Here is a 20,138-nt window from a genome sequence, read left to right as displayed (position 1 = left end):
GACAGTGTCTTGCTAAATTGTCTAGGCTGGCCCGGAATTTGTCGTCTTCCTGCCTCAGCCTCATGACTTAATGTGGTTACAGGCATGCTCCACTGTATCTGGCTGTACACAGTACTTTTTAATTTTCTTCTTTTCTAGCCAGTCTTTATTACCTTTGTATTTTAATGAAATGTCATTACAATTCAAGCTGGTTGATTCTAAATTATCCTTTAAAATCAACTGAGCTATATCCACAGGTCACTAAATAAATAAATAAAACACAAAACAATAACTTGAATCTGTTAAGCCTTTAGATACATTTAATAGTAAAGACGGGGTATGAAAGAAAAAAGTGAAATGAAACAATAAAAGAAGCAATCAGAAAAACCCAGAAGGACACTACAAGACTTTAGAGGCTTTAAAAGATAGAACAATTAGATACAAGTTCTGATGGTTTATCGAAACCATCAGATTTAAATGAGATTTTATAATTGAAATACTTACTGATATTCTTATGGTAAACATGTAGAGATAGTTTGCACTTTTTGTCATATTTTTTGAGTTCTCTGCTTATTTGATGATGTGTCATCAATAGAGAGACAGTTTCTTTTTTCCCAAGTATATTTTGGTACCTTGTTTTTTGATGCTGCTAAATAGAAGTCAAGGCTAATTTTTTTTAAAGAATTGTAAGTAGAGTTTTTAAAAAGCTTATTCTCTAGTTTGCAGAGACTTTGAGAATTTGTTCCAGGAAACTTAGTGCTGTATAGATTGAAGATAGATACAGGAAGGAGAATATTAGGAGACTGTTCTAAGTAAAATGATAGCAGCACGCATAGTTAAGAATAGGAAAGTGAGCCAGGTGTTGTGGCGCTTGCCTCTAATCCCAGTGATTTAGGTGGCTGAGGCAAGAGGATTGCAAATTCAAGGCCAGTCTCTGCAACTTAGCAAGAATAAAATAAATAAAAATCAAAAAAGAAAGAGGATGTAACTCAATACTGGAGTGCCCCTGGGTTCAATTCCCAGTACAAAAAAAAAAAAAAAAGGTATAGCAAAGTGCTTATAGCATGTACTTTATTAAGAGTATGCATAATGTGACTGTGGAAAATGTAGAAGGCCTGTATGGTTATTTTAGTCCTTCTAGAATTTGGGGCTTTCTTCTAGACTTTTTATAAATTAGCCTGTACATTTTAAATCCTGACTATTGAATCTTTAAGCTTGTATTTATAAATACTGAGGAAATCCTTTAGGATTTCGGCACAGTCTACCCAATATATGAGAACAGATAATATATCAAAGGAAATCTCAACATATGAAGAATGTACAGTTTACATTCTTGCCAGTAGGATTAGACTTGTAATGGGAAAGACCTTAATATTTGTCTGTAAAAAATATTAAAATTAAGCTTCAGCTTTTTTTCGGTAATGTACTAATACTAGCCAACTGTATGTTTTAGTATTTTAAAAAAATGACTATCACCTTGTAGATTAGATCTATCATTAATTGACATTTTCACGTACTATTTTAAATTCAGGAGAGTTTATGCTGTAGTTAAATTATCTTTATAAATTACAATTGAAGAAATTAAATATTTTTATATTTCTAAAGTTCCCAACTAATGTCTGAAAGCTGCTTCACTCTTGTAAGAAAGTATTTTAGGGGTGGGGTTGAACTCTTGTCTAGCATGTATGAGGCACTGGGTTTATCCTTAGCCACATAAACATAAACAAGTAAAATAAAGGCATTCTGTCCATTTAAAACCATAAAAAAATTTTAAATATTTTAAAAGTGCTAAACAAAAATAAATTTTAGGACCCTGTAAACTGCATTTGTCTTAAATTTTTTTATTTGTTCTTTTTGGATATACATGTATTTTGGCATATTTATACAGACATAGAATATAACATATTCTAATTAAGATTCCATTCTTACAATTGTACATGATGTGGAGTTTCACTGATGGTGTATTCATATATGAATACAGGAAAGTTATATCCAATTCTTTCTACTGTCTTTTGGAAACTGCATTTTAAAAAAATAGTTGAAAGTGTTTTTTAGTTTTCAAAGAAACTTTTTACTTCAAGCACCTTCATGTGCTGTATACTATTTAGAAATACATAAAACTCCTGCCACATATTTATTAGGTCTTTATGGACCTAGTAAAAGTGAAGTAGTATTAATTCCTTTTTTATAACTTATATTTTTTTGTTGTTGTTTATTTCACCTATTTTTTACTGTTATCCTAAAAAAATCTGGTTTCATTTACAAAATCATGCTTACAATTCTGTAATGATTCCTAGTCTTAGCAGCAGCAGCAGCAGCAGCAGCAGTACTAGGAGGAGCATGGAGCTTTGTCTTCTGCTGGCTGTCACACCTTGGGCAGTTCATTTAACATCTATTTTCTTTTCTGAAGATAAATTAGTTTCCTAGTGCTGCTATCCAAATTGCCACAACCTGAGTGGATTAAAACAACAGAAATTTAATCTCTTACGTTTCAGGAAGCCAGAAGTTCAAAATCAAGATAGAAATAGGACTAGTTTCTCTTAGAGGGAGAAACTGCTTCTTTCCTATTCTCTAGGTGGTTTCTGCAACTTTGGCATTCCCAGCCTTGTAGAGAAGCTTCCCTCTAATCTCTGCGGCTTCTTTACCTTGCCTTTTTCTCTGTCTTGTAAGAACACTTGCATTAGATTCAGGGCCTATGCCAATCCAGCCAGTCTCAGTCTTTACTGACATCTGCTAAGACTCCACTTCCCAACAGGATCACCTTTAGAGGGTAGAAATGAATTATTGGGGGGAAGCTTCTCTAACTCATTGCAGAATTACACATTTCATTTTACTTCACTGGGATTTTAAAGGAGTTTAAAGGAAATAATGTGTAAGAAGGTATTTGGAATTGTAGAGTGCTCAAATGTTCAAAGTTCCTGTTATTTTCATGTTTTATTTTGTAGGTGGTTATGGCAGTTGCTCAGTTGTATTGGCACATATCACCAAAATCAGAAGCTGGCATTATTTCTAAATCACTAGTGCGCTTACTTCGTAGCAATAGGTAGGTCATGATTTTATATTGTTTTATTCTTCCTTATGATGTGTCACATTTAATTTTTAGTACTTTATAGGAAAAATTCATATTAAATAAAGCTTAAATATGTAAGATTTAGTAGAAACTTTGAATATTATATTTAGGAATTTCATTTATTATGAAGTTACTGCTCAATCTTTTTCATTATCATACTGTTTACTTAAAATCTCTTTTAACTTCTAGGGAGGTGCAGTATATTGTCCTACAAAATATAGCAACTATGTCAATTCAGAGAAAGGTATGTGTATTGTGAATATATAATTTAAGAGGCAAATTCATGCATCATATATGTATTTACATGCTTCTTTTTTCAATTTAGGGTATGTTTGAACCATACCTGAAGAGTTTCTATGTTAGGTCAACTGATCCAACTATGATCAAGACACTGAAGGTGTGTATGCTTTTAATTTTCAGATACTCTTAACACTGCATACTTTAAGAAATATTTCTGTAACTTCTAGCATATGCAAAATGGAGTTCAAAAAAGTGTAGATACATTCAAGGATTTTTTTTTTTTACATATTCCCATCTCTATTATTACATTGCTAGTTACTATGCTACATTAAAAAATATAAAGTTAAGGGGCTAGGGTCGTAACTCGGTGGTAGAGTGCTTGCCTAGCATGTGTGAGGCACTGGGTTTGATGCTCAGCAGTACATAAAAAATAAATAAAAGTAAAGTTATTGTGTCCATCTACAACAGAAAAAAAATTAAAAATATATAAAGTTAAGACAGTGCTACCTACCTGCACCTTGAATAACTCACAGATTATTGAAGGAGTAAATAGATGATTTTTGTACTGTGTATGTTAAATGATAGGTTGGATTGAGTGCTGTTATAAATGCAATGATGAGGCTAATTCTCTGGGAGAACTGAGAAAGGTGATATTTGGATGAACTTTTTTGAACTTTCTGTTACTGTTGCTAGGTGGATTGGTAGGTTGAAGTTGGGATTAGACAAAAGACAGTTTGCTAACTTGAGATTATGAAAGAGTATTTTCAGGGAATGATAATTATAGTCTAGATTACTGTTAAATATAAAGCTATAGTGATTAAACCCTTTGGCATTTAGACAGAAAAGTAAACAGAATAGACTAGAAAACCTAGGAACATAGTTATGCATATGAAACATTTCCACACATTTTTTTATTTTTTAATTTATTTTTCTTTTTTAAATTTGTTTTAATTAGTTACATATGACAGTACAATGATCTTGACATATACATTTGAATCAGATGGGATATAATTTCTCATTTTTCTCAGTGTACAGGTTGTAGAATTACATTGGTCATGTAGTCACGTATATACCCACAGCAATAATAATGTCTATTTTATTCTGCTGTCCTTCCATCCACATATGTTGTATTGTATAAAAGACATTACAAACCAATCAGGAAAGGATGAGCTATTATTAAATACTGAAGTGGAAATTATTCACATGAAAACTGAGTTTAATGATAAGAAAATTTAGGACACAAATTAAAGGATATTTTACCAAAAACTGGTTTATAATTATGAAAAGTTTTGAGGTTATGAAAGTTGAACGACTAAAGAACTGACTGAAGGAGACAACTAAATACTATATGTGGAATTGAATTGGATCCTTTCATTATGCATTATTAGACACTGAAACTTAAATGCATAATTTACAATTATAGTGTATAAATTGAAGACTATAGCATAGTCTTCAATTTGTAGACATTAATTTTAATTTCCTGATTTTCTTGATTTTTTTGTGGTCTGAAGAAACTCTCCCTGTTTATCAGAAATACATACAGAAGTATTTGGGTACAATATAACAACATATTAGCAACTCTAGTCTCAAGTGGTTTAGAGAAAAAACAGTTCTTTTTATTATACATGTAGCTTTTTCATAGATTGTTTTCACAGATTGTCTCAGATTGGTTTTTTAAAGTTGTCTGAAAAGTTAAAATATTCTCATTAAAATTAAATGAATAGTCAAATTATAACCTGTAGAAAATATTCCAAATATATAATAGAGAAATCAATAGCTTGTACGCAGACTATGTAAAGAACATTTTCTACATTCTGTGCCTTTTAATTAGAGTATTTAAATCATTTACTTTTTTTTAAAGAGAGAGAAGAGAGAGAGAGAGAGAGAGAATCTTTTTTGTAGACGGACACAACACAATGCCTTTATTTTTTTTTATGTGGTTCTGAGAATCGAACCCGGGTCGCGCCCGTGCTAGGCAAGCACTCTACCGCTGAGCCACAATCCCAGCCCCAAATCATTTATTTTTAATGTAATTCTTGTTCTGAATGTGTTTATGTCTACATCTTTTGTTTTCTGTTTGTCTCCTGTGTTCTGTTCTTTTTTTGTGCCTTTCTTCAGATTAATTTATTTTTATGAGCAAAACCAAATATTTTTAGTGAGCCCATTTGAGATGAACTTGTAACTTCACATTTATATCTGTAACCCAGATAATTAAAGCATCTAAGTCTTTGGGATGGTAGGAGATAGGAGTGTGAAACAAGAGAATTATTTGTTTTTGTTTTTTAGAAAACAGAAATATTACATAGATGTTAAGTTGTTTCCTAACTTCACTAGTTAAAACAAAAGTCAAACTTGCTTAAATTGTTTAGTTTAATTAGATTTAAATTGTAAAGTTAAGATAAACAGTGAAGATGTAGGCTTCTGCTTTTCTTAATTATTTTTTTGAGAACTATGTAATTATCTAGTCTTCAATTTGTAGACATAAGGAAACAGACTTAAGTTCACTTGAGGAATATAATGCCTTATCACATTTGTGACAATGTGAGTTTTATTTAAAAAGTAGAAATTAACTTTGAATTAAATGCCTAGTCTTGGGCTGGGATTGTGGCTTACGGGTAGAATGCTCGCCTAGCATGTGTGAGGCACTGGGTTCAATCCTCAACACTACATAAAATAAAATAAAGATATTGTGTCTACCTGTAACTAAAAAATAAATGTTTTTAAAAAGGATAAATGCCTAGCCTCTATTAATTCATCTATTTATTTGTGTTTTAAGATGCTTCTTTTCTCTTTTTCTTCTGTAGCTTGAAATTTTGACAAACTTAGCAAATGAAGCCAACATATCAACTCTTTTACGAGAATTTCAGGTTTGTATACAATACTAATTATAAAATAACGTTTAAAATATGTTCACTTGGGACTGGGGTTGTGGCTCAGTGGTAGAACGGTTACCTAGCATGCATGAGGCACTGGGTTCAATCCTTAGTACCACATAAATATGTAAAATAAAGATATTGTGTCCACCTAAAACTTAAGAATAAATATTTATAAAAAAATAAAATATATTCACTCTTACATCTTTCTCAATCTTGTAATTGTATAATAAAATAGTGATTTGGGACAAGATTAACAACTATGAAACTGACAAATTTTCAAGAATAAATATAATTTAATTTAAAAAAGAATGGTATTTTATTTCATTTGATATTCTTAAAATTTGAAAGATATTAGCTTTTAACTCTTTGTTCAAAATTTTGTTTCTGGTAAGGATTCTATCTATCTACACTATCATTATATCTGTTGACACTATCATAATAAATAGGCCTTTCTTTACTCTCCATGCATGAAATTTTGATTGTCCCTATTTGTTTGACCTTTGACTTTTTAGGAAACTCTTAGCTCATGTGGAACACAAAAATCTTTTGGTTTATACTTGTTCTACCATGATTTTTTAAATTGTTGTTTTTATATTGATTTTTTAATTGCATTTTTAAACTATTTGTACTGATAGAAGAGATGCTTCCTACCCAAATTTCTCTAAAAAGTATTATTCAGTAATTATTTCATGGACATTGTACCCTTTATGATAGAAGGGTCAGATCTAAAACCTTAGCAGTGGAGCACAGCAATACAAAGCCTTGTATCATTGTTGTGAGTTTTATATCCCCTCAGCAGTTTCTTCACAGTGAAAAACTACATTCTACCCACTAACAAGAGTTCTTAAAAAAAATCAAACATCAACTTTTAAAATTTAACTCATTTTGTTGATATACTCATCCTTAAGACTATATTAATTTTTTATGTGTTCACTATATTTATTTATAGCTATGTGATTTTATACAGTTTTCAGGAGTAGGAGAATTTTTTGAGATGTCTGTGGGTGTTCTAAACTGGATTACTCTACTTTTTGTGCTGTATATTTTTTCTAGAAAAATTCCCGATAAAATTGGGATGCTTTATAGATCTACTCATATTCACATGCGAGAAAATATAATATTTCAATTTTTTGTCCAGTCTTCTTGTAGCTGTAGGTCATTGCTTGAATTTGATTCTTTTTATCATCCTCAGTGTAAGTTTATTACACTTATTTTATTTTTAATGTTTCTTTTTGACTATACATAACATTAGGATTCATCCTAACCTAATTTAAAACGCATGGAATATAATTTGCTCTAATTCAGTCCCCAGTATTTCCCCTTTCCCACCTTGCCTCCCTCCCCCGCTCCCTTCCCTCTATTCTACTGATCTTTCTGCTATTTACTTTTTTTTTTAATTTTAAACTTTTTTTTAGTTAGTGTCTTGTGTCATTCTTATAATTTTATTATTTTTATTATGTTTTGGTCATTTTTTTTATCAAGACCTTTTTCCTCTTGTCCTTTGTATCTCTTTGGGTATCCTTTCATTGTCCTTTGTCAAGTCTATAGGGATTGTGGGAAGAGAGTATTGGTTAGTTGGGTTTTATAGAGTTTATGCAATTGCTCTATTTCAGAATGTTGTTGATCCAGTTATTTCATTTACTATCAGGATGTTTATTGCAGCCCATGCCCAGTCAAACTTTTAAATACATTCTTTCTTCAACTTCATGTACTCACTTTTGTTTATCAGGGTGTGTGTGTGTGTGTGTGTGTGTGTGTGTGTGTGTTTGTGTTTCACTGGGAATTAAACCTAGGGCCTCACACAATGCTAGACAAGTATTCTACCACTGAGCTGTGTCCCTAGCCTTCCTGTATTAATTTGTATTACTGTCTAAATTTTAATACATTATTTCTTTGTTTATGTGTTTTGTTTGTGGTTATGTACAATTTGTTTTTAATAACTTTGTGAGTAAAATAGGGAGTTTTTTCTAAAGATTCATAAATATATTTTTATGAGATTTTAGTAATCAATATAGAAATATTTTAAAATATAACTGGTCTTCATGGAACTAATTAATTTCCTTAACATTTAATCACTTTCTTGGTAACATTGTCACTAAATTTATATATTTTAAGATATCCTTAGATTTTTTTGTTTATTTGTCATTTAGATACTGTTTTAATATATATTCTTTTTTTTTTGCATTTTAGATTACCATCGTATTAATTTTATATTGGTTACTTCTCATTTGAGGTTGGAAATCTTAGAAATTTAAGTCAAAAGGGATTTAAAATTTCAGTTATAAATAATATATAAAATATAAAGATGTATTTTAAAAGTATATCATTTCTGTAAACAATGAAAGTTTAGTTTTAAATTAGGAAAGTTCTAATCAAAGTGAAGTTACATAGGTTAGATTAAATTTTGTGCAAATATGTTTGGTTTTGTAGCTAAACCATTGATTTCTTTAAATTTTATAAATATACCACTTATAGTATATTTTTAAAGAAAACATTTTAAAATTATTTTGTTTTACTTTATTTTAAACTGCATATTTATTTATTCAAGTACCATTCATTGTAGCTATTGTAGTTTTACAACCATTCTGATACCCTTTGAAAGTAAACTATTAATAGCATATTGGTTCTTTTCTTCCTTTTAGCCCCATTTTTAGATTTAGTGTTTCTGTAAGAGTGGGTCGTGTCCCCCCGCCCTGGTAGATCACAGATGCTGGTGGTTAAATGAACTGAAACCTCCAAAGAGGGAATTCTCATCATCTCTTTCAACCTTGCCCTAAAACTAATTGCTATCTTTGGGTGACTGCTCCCCACTATCTGTTTTGGAGTCTCAAACCATTGTGGCCACAGGTGAATGAGCCTGGTTTGAAAATGTGTCTTTTCTATAGGCACATTCTTTAAGAGGGGGAAAAAGAAAAAACAATTGAGTCATCAGTTGGGCATCCTGTTGTGCTTTAGAGAAGATTATGTGTTCTGGAATTCTTATGCATTGACAAAGCTTAGTAAAATAGGGTTTTTGGGGTTCACTTGGTAGCACCAGTGTGTAAAGTAATTTAAATAATATTTTTTAGACCTACGTGAAAAGTCAGGATAAACAATTTGCAGCAGCCACTATTCAGACTATAGGCAGATGTGCAACCAACATCTCGGAAGTCACAGACACCTGCCTCAATGGCCTGGTATGTCTGCTCTCCAACAGGGATGGTAAGTTTAGAGTTTTATTTTATCTTCCAGTGTTTTTTAATTTGAATACTCTTAATATGATCATCAAGTTGTAACCTTTTATATTTTAGTTTCCCTGTTCATCAGTAGTATGGTGACAATAAATATCAATTTAGTCTTGAAATGCATATTCTATTTTTTAAATAAACTAGATAATCACAAACATTATTTGTCTTGCCTCTACTAAGAAAATTCAATTCTTTTTACTTTTTCACAGTTTAATCACCTTCATTGTAATCCTTTCCATAAGGGTTCTATTTTACTGTTTTTTAATGACACCTAAGTTATGCATAATATTGGTTCACCTGCAGAGGGTGCTAAAAGCAGGCAAATGACTTCACAACCTGAAGAAGTGGCTAGATCAAAAATATATCAACTGCATACCTTCTGCATTTTCCCCCAGAAATTTATCTAATAATTTTATATTCAAGATTAAATAGATTTAAAAGCTGTCAATTTAGACTACTTCATGTTTTTAAGCCAAATAGTATCTAAGCAATCTAAGAAACTAGATGTAATATCTAATAGAATAGGTGACCGGTGGTAAACTGTCAGTTCTTTCTGTGGCTATGACTTTAGAATAAGTGGGGTCATTTATAGAGAAAAAGAAAGGTGAGTTACCTTTTTACCTTTCAAATAATTTATTTAGAAGATGTTCATTATATATTTAATTAAAATGAGATTTTTAAAAGATGAAAAGTATAAGTTTCTCTGTAAAATCATTGAAATTATTTGTGGAATTTTAAATATAATTATGTCATATCTAGATACAGATATATATGATATAGCAGTAAAACAACAAAAAAATATTTTTAATATTTTATTTGAAAATATAACTTTTCATTACGGTAATTCTGCTATTCCCAGACCTTATGTAGATTATGTTTTCCCACATGGCAGATTTTTTTTTTTTTTAAGAAAACTGTAATGTATTTCTCATGAAAAAAAAATTGAAACAGTATTTTTTTTACTGTTTATTCCAAAGTAGCAATAATTTTTGTTGTAAACATAAATTTATCAATTTGGGCCTATAAACCCAAGATATTATACAGTAGAACATTTTACTAGACATAATGTTGAAACTTTAAAGTGCCAATGAAGATTGTCATGGAGATAAATAAAAAGTCTATTATATAAGGTAATTAGAGGAGATGGATAATAAATGTCATCTATCTTATCTATTTCAGTTTTTAACAGTTGTATCTTTTTTCTCTCTGCTTCTAGGTCACACTTTAAAATGTGACCTTAAAACATTTTTTAATTTTCCTTTACCTTTAATAATGACTTCCTCGTGACCAAATAAAAACACTCCTTGGGAAAATAATTCTGAGACATTTAATTTTGAATCAAGATTTTGAATCAAGCCTGGTTCCCTAGAATAATTGTTCTTTTAAAATTTAGTTGCATACAAAAAGTATCAGAAATTAATTTGGACACTAATATTTCTTTCAAATAAAAGTTATATTGAGATTTTATCAATTTTACTTTTTGATCTTTTTTTTTTCCAATGTGAAATTTTCAAGTTGTCTGCTTCAACATAATATTAATGTTTCCAAAAATATTTTTTACTTTGGTTTAAAAGATAAATATTCTACTCCTATAGCATTTTTAGGGAAAGATACTGTCATAATTTGATAATGGAGGACTAACATCATTTATAATCACTTTCAAAATGTAGGAGGATATACTAATTTAAATTATGATGTTTTAATATTTACGCTTTTGTTTTTAGCAAATCAAAATTCTCTTTACAGCAATGAGTGCTTTGCTGTTGTTCAAAAAAATTTTTTTGTTGTTGTTTAAATATTAACACACCTTAATTGAATTGTCCAGTTCTGGTTGCATAATTATTGTTAGCCCAAAATATATGAGTTAACTATCTTTTTATCATATGTACTATACTTTTTGTGATACAGATGGTCCTCAACTTATGACAGGGTTGTGTCCCAATAAACCCATCATAAATTGAAAATATCAGGTCAAAAATTCATTTAATATACCTAATCTATCAAACATCCTCACTTAGCTATATAGCACACTGTATATTATGGATTGTTTTCCCCCATGATTGTGTGGCTGCCCATGAGCTGTGCTTACTACTGCTGCTGCCAAGCATCTCCAGTGGATATTATGCCTCATATTGCTCTCATTAGCTCTGGGAAAGATCCAAAGTCAAACTATGAAGTATAGTACCTAATGAATCTGTTAATCAATTTTCCACCATAGTAAAGTTGAAAATTCATAAGTAAGAGACCAACTGTAGTTTGGAAATCTGGTTCACTAAAAGTGAGGGTTAAAATAAATAAGGAAAATACTTATGTTAAAATCAGTAATATTACAGGAAATAATAATATTTAATAATTTTTATGTGACCTTTTCTAACAATAGACCTCTTTCCCCTTCTTATTAAAAATATCTACTTAGGAACAAATTACACAGATGAAGCTTCAATTTCTTTAAAATTTATAAGACATTTTGGGGCTCTAAAAATATTTGAATCTTTTGTTTTATGAAATTAATATGTCATTATTTCTTCATATGTAAAGTATATGTAAGTCTCAGGAATAGCATTTAGACTCTTGTTTTTATAGATATTGAATGTATCCTACTCAGACTTGCAGTTATCCACTACCCCCAGTATTGTTGACTTCTACCTTATTGGCATGGGAGAATCTTCTAAGCAGACTTGAAGCTTACTCTAAGATGGTGTATTACCATTCTTTAAGATTAATTTGATAAACAAATTTCTTACAAAACTTTAATGGGAGAAATTTATGTTTCTTTAGGCTTACATAATTGTAATTAAATAATTCCTAAGTAATTTATTTTAGGTACATGTTACCAAAAAGTTGCTTCTCTGAATAACCCTATTGCCACCTACTATAAACTAAAAGATTGGGGTAGAAGATTACTTTTAAAATTTGTTAAGTTTTTTTTTTAATAATTCAATAAGCATTTGCTGAGGATTTAAATCAGTTGATGTGTTTAATAAATGTTGAATAGATTCATTTAGCTTATAAAAGATTCCTGCCTTTATGGAGTCATAGTCTAGTAGAAGAAGACAGTAATATAAAATAAATATACTACAGTCTTCCCATATACAGCTCCTTAACTCTGCTGCCAGCTATTTGTTTACATACTACCTATGTTTGAATGTTAATGCTCTCTTGTGCTCTATATTATTTGTTTGTAAAATGGGGATAATAGTAGACTATACTTTTTAGAATTGTTGAGGACCAAGAGAAGACTAGGAAAGATTCGGAATATAGGATTATTTTATGCTTCTGGTAGAGTAACAGCATAGTGCTGAGATCTTTGGAAATCAGGAGGGAATGTAAAGGAAAAATATGGTGGAACTGGAATTAATTGAAGGGAATGAGAAGGACCTGGTATAGGCAGAATAATATCCACCTCCTGCACTTAAAAATTTTGTTTTTGCCCAGGTTCTAATGCCTGAACCTGTGACTGTGTTACTTTATATGACAAAAGGGACTTTGTTGATGTGCTGAAGTTCAGGTTCTAGAGGTGGGTAGATAATTTGAATGGGTCCAAAGTAATCCAAAATAATCCTTATAAGGAAAAGAAGGAGGCAAGAAAGTCTGAAGATGCCAGGAATAAAGATCAGAGTGATGTGACTGCTGGAAGGGGATCTTAAAACAGGGAAGGTGGGTAGCCTCTAGAAGTTGGAAAAGACGGAGATATATTTTTGCCCTAGAACCTTCAGCCCTGTCAACATTTTGATTTTAGCCCCATAGGACCTGTGTTACCTTTCTGGCTCCAGCAATATAAGATGATAAACTTGTCTTAAATCACTGTGTGTTTGTGTGTGTGTGTGTGTGTGTGTGTGTGTGTGTGTATTTTAACTTGTAGCTGGACATAATATCTTTATTTTATTTACTTATTTTTACATGATGCTGAGTATCAAACCGAGTGCCTCACTTGTGCAAGGCAAGTGCTCTACCATTGAGCCCCAGCCCCAGCCCCCGTTTGGGGTAATTTTTGACAGCTACAATAAGAAACTAACTCCAAAGGATAAATGATGTCACATACATGTATCAACTATTGACAATCCTGCCTCTTCATGTGGATTATTAAAATTACACAGCACTTGTTTTTACTTTGACAAGTTTTATAATAATATACTTTTTAAAAATTTATTTTATACTGAATTTTTTAAAACTACACTTACCATATTTTGCTGTGTGTAGTACTTATTTACATAACCATTTTTTATCAGAATATAAGTTGGATGAAGAGTCTCATTCTGCTTTATCTTGTTTTTCCTTCTACCACTGAGTGATAGTGGTATATAAAAGTAGAACCTGCTCATAGTAACACTGAACATTATTAGAAATAGAATGGTAACCCTGGTGTTGAGTTTGAATTCTGGACAAAGGCATAATTCCAGTGCATTTCTTTTTATTTATCTTTTAAATGGTAATAAGGTAGCTATCTTATATTACAATAAGAAGAAAATGAAATATGAAAATGTTTTGTGTGAGCTAAAATGTTAATATTAACAATTATTTAATATTTATTGATTTTTATTCCAATGTAAGAGGTATGCAGTTTGAAATACATGTGTTTAATAATGATTGTAATGATAATGAATTTTGTTTGTATTATTAAAGGGAGCTAGATAAGAAAATATATCTCAAAGAAAAAAGTAACAGGACAAAAATCATGGTATTTCATATGCAGTTAAAAGAAACCTTTGTAGTGTGTCAGGGGAATTCCTAAAATCTATGAAACTATTAATTGGAAAATGTCAAAATTATAAGTAAAGGCAGTCTTGAGTTTACCTCTTTGGTGTCAGTGGCTTTAATAATAGTTTAAATAAAATTCATCCCCCAAGGTCAGGTGTTCAGCTAGTTATATTACATTTCTCTACTGGTGCCACCAAAAAGGTAACTTGGATCAGTGATTAGCTACATTTGTGTGACAACTCAATCCCCAAATCCCTTTTTGAGGATCTGCTTCTTTGCCACTTCCAGTAGCACTTAATTATGTTAGTTAGATGCTGGCAAGAAACAGCATATTTAAATGGGGTGATTAAAGAGAAGTTACTGAAGGACTGTTTATAAGGTGTGGGCAGGATTAAGGGAAACCAACAAGGTATAGTGTAGCACCCTTGGGCTAATGGCTAGCAATAGTGGAAAGCCTTTACAACACAGGATTTAAGAGGTGTGTGGGGAGCAGAGCCACCTCCCAGATCTTATAGGAGAGATCTACTTACAAGAATAGAGACTTTCAGTGGATGAATGCAGGTGCTACTAGTGATGCTAGCAGGGAAAGTATTCCTAATAATAAATGTCCTCTCACCCCCTACCCCCTGTTATGCTTCCTATTGCCTGTACACAGCTTTAGGCCAGGGACATTGGAGTCTGCCTGATGGAGTCTACAGGTCAGTCTCCGAGGGCACAGAGTTAGGGAAAGATAGACAAGAGTGGGTTTACAAAACAAATAGAGGCAGTCCAGCTCACAATTCCACCCATTTTGGCTCTGTGTTCTAGCATGAAGTCCATGCTGTTTCTACAGTAATGCCTTTCCTACTACAATTAATTTTAGCTGCTCATTTTTCTGGACAATACTTAATGAAAAAAATTTTAATTAGTGTTTTATATTGAATGGAGAAAATGTTGATTAGATTGTGACTAATATTTGGTGGGAATCAAAATACAATTTTACAAGTTCTGGTTAAAAGCCACAGAAATTGTACAATATGGTGAGCAGCATAATACAACCTCAACTGCTTTCCTGACAGAGAAGCAAAGATGAAAAAGGGGTAACAGAAGCTAGGAGAAAGCAACAGAGGTTAAACATTAAAGTTAAGTCGTCGTCTTAAGACAGTTTTTACCCAAAAAGTCTGAGTGTGCATTCATGGTTGTATTTTTCACGTAGTCTTTTAAGACATGCAGAATATTTTGCTAATTTTACATTTCATCAAGCATATTGCATTTAAATTGAATTATACATATTTAATATGAATAATCTCTGTCTCTTTCAGAAATAGTTGTTGCTGAAAGTGTAGTTGTTATAAAAAAATTACTGCAAATGCAACCTGTACAACATGGAGAAATTATTAAACATATGGCCAAGCTCTTGGACAGTATCACTGTGAGTATTCGTTAAGAAGTTTTAGTGTTCAGTAAACTATATTTTGTTAACATAAATGGTCATTCTCCAGTGTAGTGGTTAAGAGAGCTGAGGTATCTGGCTTCAAATCCTGGTTCTAAAGTTTCATACTGTTAGGAGAGAATTACAGACCTGAAAAGGGGAAAGGATGGCATGAACCTTGTAGTGTTGGATTGGAAATGAGGAGAGCAACGTGACCTTTGTGACTTTTTTTTTTTTAGCAATGTATATAGTGTATATGTGTGCATATATATGTTGGTCTAAACTTGTGTTATATGTTAATATATATATATTATGTATGTTTATATATAATTATGTGTGGATATATATATAATATATATAATTTCATACCATAAAATTTAACTTTAAAAAAATTTTAATTTTTTATATATGACAACAGAATGCATTATAATTCATGTTACACATGTAGAGCACAATTTTTCATATCTCTGGTTGTACACAGAGTAGAGTCACATCTTTTGTGTCTTCATACATGTACTTAGAGTAATGATGATCATCGCATTCCTTCGTCTTTCCTACCCCTATGCCTCCTTCCTTCCCCTTCCTCCCCCTTTCCCCTTTGCCCTATCTAGAGTTCATTTAATACCCGCCTCCAGCATATTATGGATCAGCATCCTTAAACCAGAGAAATCATTCAGCATTTGGTTTTTGGGATTGCCCAATTTCACTTAGCATTATATTCTCCAGCTCCATCCATTTACCTGCAAATGCCATGATTTTATTCTGTTTAAATGCTGAGTAATATTCCATTGTGTATATATACTACATTTTCTTTATCCATTCATGTAATGAAAGGCATCTAGGTTGGTTCCACAGTTTAGCTATTGTGAACTGAGCTGCTATAAACTTTGATATGGCTGTGTTCCTGTAGTATGCTGTTTTTAAGTCCTTTGGGTATAGACCGAGGAGTGGGATAACTGGGTCAAATGGTGGTTCCATTCCCAGTTTTCCAAGGAATCTCCATACTGCTTTCCATATTGGCTGCACCAATTTGCAGTCCCACCAGCAATATAGGAGTGTGCCTTTTCCCTCCACATCCTCGCCAATACTTATTGTTTGTATTCTTAATAGCTGCCATTTGGACTGGAGTGAAATGAAATCTTAACGTAGTTTTGATTTGCATTTGTCTAATTGCTAGAGACGTTGAACATTTTTTCATATATTTGTTGATTGATTTATGTCATCTTTTTTTGAATGAAATAAAAGCTATTTTTAAATTTTTTATTGATTTAAAAAATGACAGCGGAATGCATTACAATTCTTATTACACATATACAGTACATTTTTTTCATATCTCTGGTTGTATATTGAGTATGTTGACACCAATTCATGTCTTCATACATATACTTTAGATAATGATGTCCATTACATTCCACCATCCTTGCTAATCCCCTGCCCCCTCCCTTTCCCACCACCCCTCTGCTCTATCTAGAATCCATCTAATCCTCCCCTTCCCTACCTCACTATGGGTCAGCCTCCTTATATCAGAGAAAACATTCGGCATTTGTTTTTGGGGGGATTGTCTAACTTCACTTAGCATTATCTTCTCCAATGCCATCCATTTACCTGCAAATGCCATGGTTTTGTTCTCTTTTATTGCTGAGTAAAATTCCATTGTGTATATATGCCACATTTTTTAATCCATTCATCCACTGAAGGGCATCTAGGTTAGCTCCACAATTTAGCTATTGTGAATTGTGCTGCTATAAACATTGATGTGGCTGTGTCCCTGCCAGTATACTGTTTTTAAGTCCTTTGGGTATAGACTGAGGACAGTGATAACTAGGTCAAACAGTGGTTCCATTCCCAGATTTCCAAGGAATCTTCATATTGCTTTCCATCTTCTGAGAAGTGTCTGTTCAGTTCCTTGGCCCATTTACTGTCTGGGTTATTTGTTTTTTAGTGTTAAGATTTTTGAGTTATTTATATATCCTAGAGATTAGTGCTCTATCTGATGTGCATGTGGTAAAAATATGCTCCCATTCTGTCTCTATTCACTTGACTTATTGTTTCTTATGTTAAGAAGAAGCTTTTGAATCCATCCCATTTATTGATTCTTGGTTTTAATTCTTGTGCTATAGGAGTCTTATTAAGGAAGTTGGGGCCTAATCTGACATGATGGAGATTTGGGCCTACTTTTTCTTCTAATAGACACAATGTCTCTGGTTTAATTTCTAGATCATTGATCCACTTTGAGTTGAGTTTTGTGCATGATGAGAGATAGGGGCTTAATTTCATTTTGTTGCATATAGATTTCCAGTTTTCCCAGTACCATTTGTTGAAGAGACTGTCTTTTCTCCAATGTATGTTTTTGGCTCCTTGTCTAATATAAGATAACTGTAATTATGTGGGTTAGTCTCTGTGTCCTGTATTCTGTACCATTGGTCTACCAGTCTATTTTGGTGCCAATATCGTGCTGTTTTTGTTACTATTGCTCTGTAGTATAGTTGAAGGTATGGTGATGCCATCTGCTTCATTCTTCTTACTAAGGATTGCTTTAGCTATTCTGGGTCTCTTATTTTTCCAGATGAATTTCATGACTGCTTTTTCTATTTGTAAGAGGAATGTCATTGGGATTTTAATGGGAATTGCATTAAATCTGTATAATGCTTTTGAAGTGTATGATACAATGGGTTTTGGTAAACTCATAAGGTTTTCTAGTTATCACCACTAAGTAATTACAGAACATTTTTATCACCCCTAAGGAAAAAAATTCCTTTTCCAAAATTACCCAGCCTCCCTTTACTCTGTCTTTTGGCCACCACTAATTTTATTTCTGTCTGTATAGATTTTCCTGTTCTGGATATTTCATATAAATGGAGTCATACAATATGTGGCTTTTTGTTTCTGGCTTCTTTCACTTAGCTTGTTGTAGGATGCATGTTGTAGGATATAGTAGTACTTCATTTCTCTTCATGATAGATTTTGATTTTTAAGTACCATTCTCTACTTAAAAGAAGCCAGGACTTCTTAAAGAAATGGCTGTTTTGAAAGCTAGGGTAAAGAACACAGTGAATTTGCAACAGTTTGTTGGGGACCAACAACCACCATCAAAGGAGAAAATAGAAAGTGTTCAGAGAATAGACACATGTCAAAAGGACACAATAGCCAGCTTGGAGGAGAGTGTGACTCCCACTGGCCAATTTCAGCAACAGAAAAAAATGATAGTAAAGAATTATAACCTGTAGAATAGGTAAGACTATAAATCTACAGGGCAATAAATGGATGGATCAATAAATGAATGAATAGAGGAGAAATGGAAACTCTTTCTTACAATTCAAAAATAACTAATAAATGTAGAAGGAATGATAGAATTAGAATTATCACCGTCTGCCAACCATCACAATTGATTCAGACAATAATTATCAACAAATACTAAAAACTAGCAGCAGGTGAAAATTTGAGGAGTAAAAGGATATTTGCACTATCTCAAGGTGTGTTTCTCATAAACTACTTCTTAGTTACAAAGTTTAACTAGTGACTTATAATGAAGAAAACTGGCAGGCACTATCTTAACAAAATGAACCTAGTTAACATAGTTAGTATTGAGATCGTGTATCTTTTGATATGATAACACTGAAGAGAACTCAGCATCCGTGTCCTTGCATTTCTGCTAAAAGTGAATGATTTGAATCTAATCACTGGGAAGCATGAGACAAATCCATGCTGAGGGTATTCTATAACATACTTGTTAAAAAATGTCAGTGTTATGAGATGCAAAGAAAATCTCAATATTTCAGATTAAAAGAGACTAAAAATTTAGCACATGACAGTACTATGCAGCATAAAAATTTGGGGTTTTCTATTGTAGGAGCAACTCAGACCCTCAGTAAAATCTGCAGATTAGACAGCAATACTGATTTAGTGTTTAACTTATCAATTTTAAAACTATCTTGCTGTGGTTATATAAGCATTTCATTATTTTTGGAAATTTACATGGAAGTATTTTGAATTATAACAAGAAATTATACCCGTGCCTATAGCTTTTTTCAATTGAGTAAGCAACATATATGTGGAGAGATCAATAACACAAATGCAGTAAAATGTTCACATTTGGAACATCTGGGTGGAGTGCATCAAGGAATTCTTTTTACTCTTCTTGCAACTCTTCTATAAAACTGAAATTATGTGAAGAAATTAAATTAGGCCCTACTTCCAGCTCTATATCCTCACATTGCAGCCTCTATACCTTACTTTTCCCTGATAGTAAAAAAAACAAACAAAAAGCCTAAGTCATAGTATTGTAAGTATTAACATTAGTTATTATAGATAATGTGCTTAGAACATTACCTAGCACACAGTAGGACTCCATACGTGTTTGCTATTATCTACTTCATATTCTTCTTTCGTCCAAAACTAATGTTTTGAAGAAATTATCTGAAAATAATTTCATTTCCTTGCCTCAGACTCATTCCTTAACCCATCACAGTCTGTTTTTTGACTTCACAGAACAACAATAATTCTGTTTTTTCCAAGGTCACTATCTTCTCCTTCTTAATCTACTAGATGATTTTATTTCCATTTATTCCTTGATCTTCTGTTAGTATTTCACTTTGCTAGTTACTTTTTCCATTTTAAAAATTCTCTCTCTCTGGGTT

At 31.9% G+C, this 20,138-nt stretch overlaps 1 protein-coding gene across 6 annotated transcripts in view; it reads left to right on the top strand.

Moving 5' to 3' along the window:
* Ap3b1 (adaptor related protein complex 3 subunit beta 1) overlaps positions 1–20,138 on the top strand; it is a 246,829-nt gene that overhangs the window by 107,564 nt on the left and 119,127 nt on the right. For all 6 annotated transcript variants that reach the window (XM_015497828.2, XM_048800176.1, XM_048800179.1 and 3 more), the window contains 6 exons: positions 2,925–3,022; positions 3,239–3,293; positions 3,375–3,446; positions 6,094–6,156; positions 9,234–9,366; positions 15,392–15,501. In XM_015497828.2, coding sequence (XP_015353314.1) covers positions 2,925–3,022; positions 3,239–3,293; positions 3,375–3,446; positions 6,094–6,156; positions 9,234–9,366; positions 15,392–15,501 — 531 coding nt within the window. The remainder of the gene's footprint in view (positions 1–2,924; positions 3,023–3,238; positions 3,294–3,374; positions 3,447–6,093; positions 6,157–9,233; positions 9,367–15,391; positions 15,502–20,138) is intronic.

Source organism: Marmota marmota, unplaced genomic scaffold (genome assembly GCF_001458135.2).
Source record: "Marmota marmota marmota unplaced genomic scaffold, marMar, whole genome shotgun sequence".
NCBI classification, from domain to species: Eukaryota; Metazoa; Chordata; class Mammalia; order Rodentia; family Sciuridae; genus Marmota; species Marmota marmota.
Note: the sequence above shows the minus strand (reverse complement) of the source record. Positions and strands in the feature narration are given on the sequence as shown.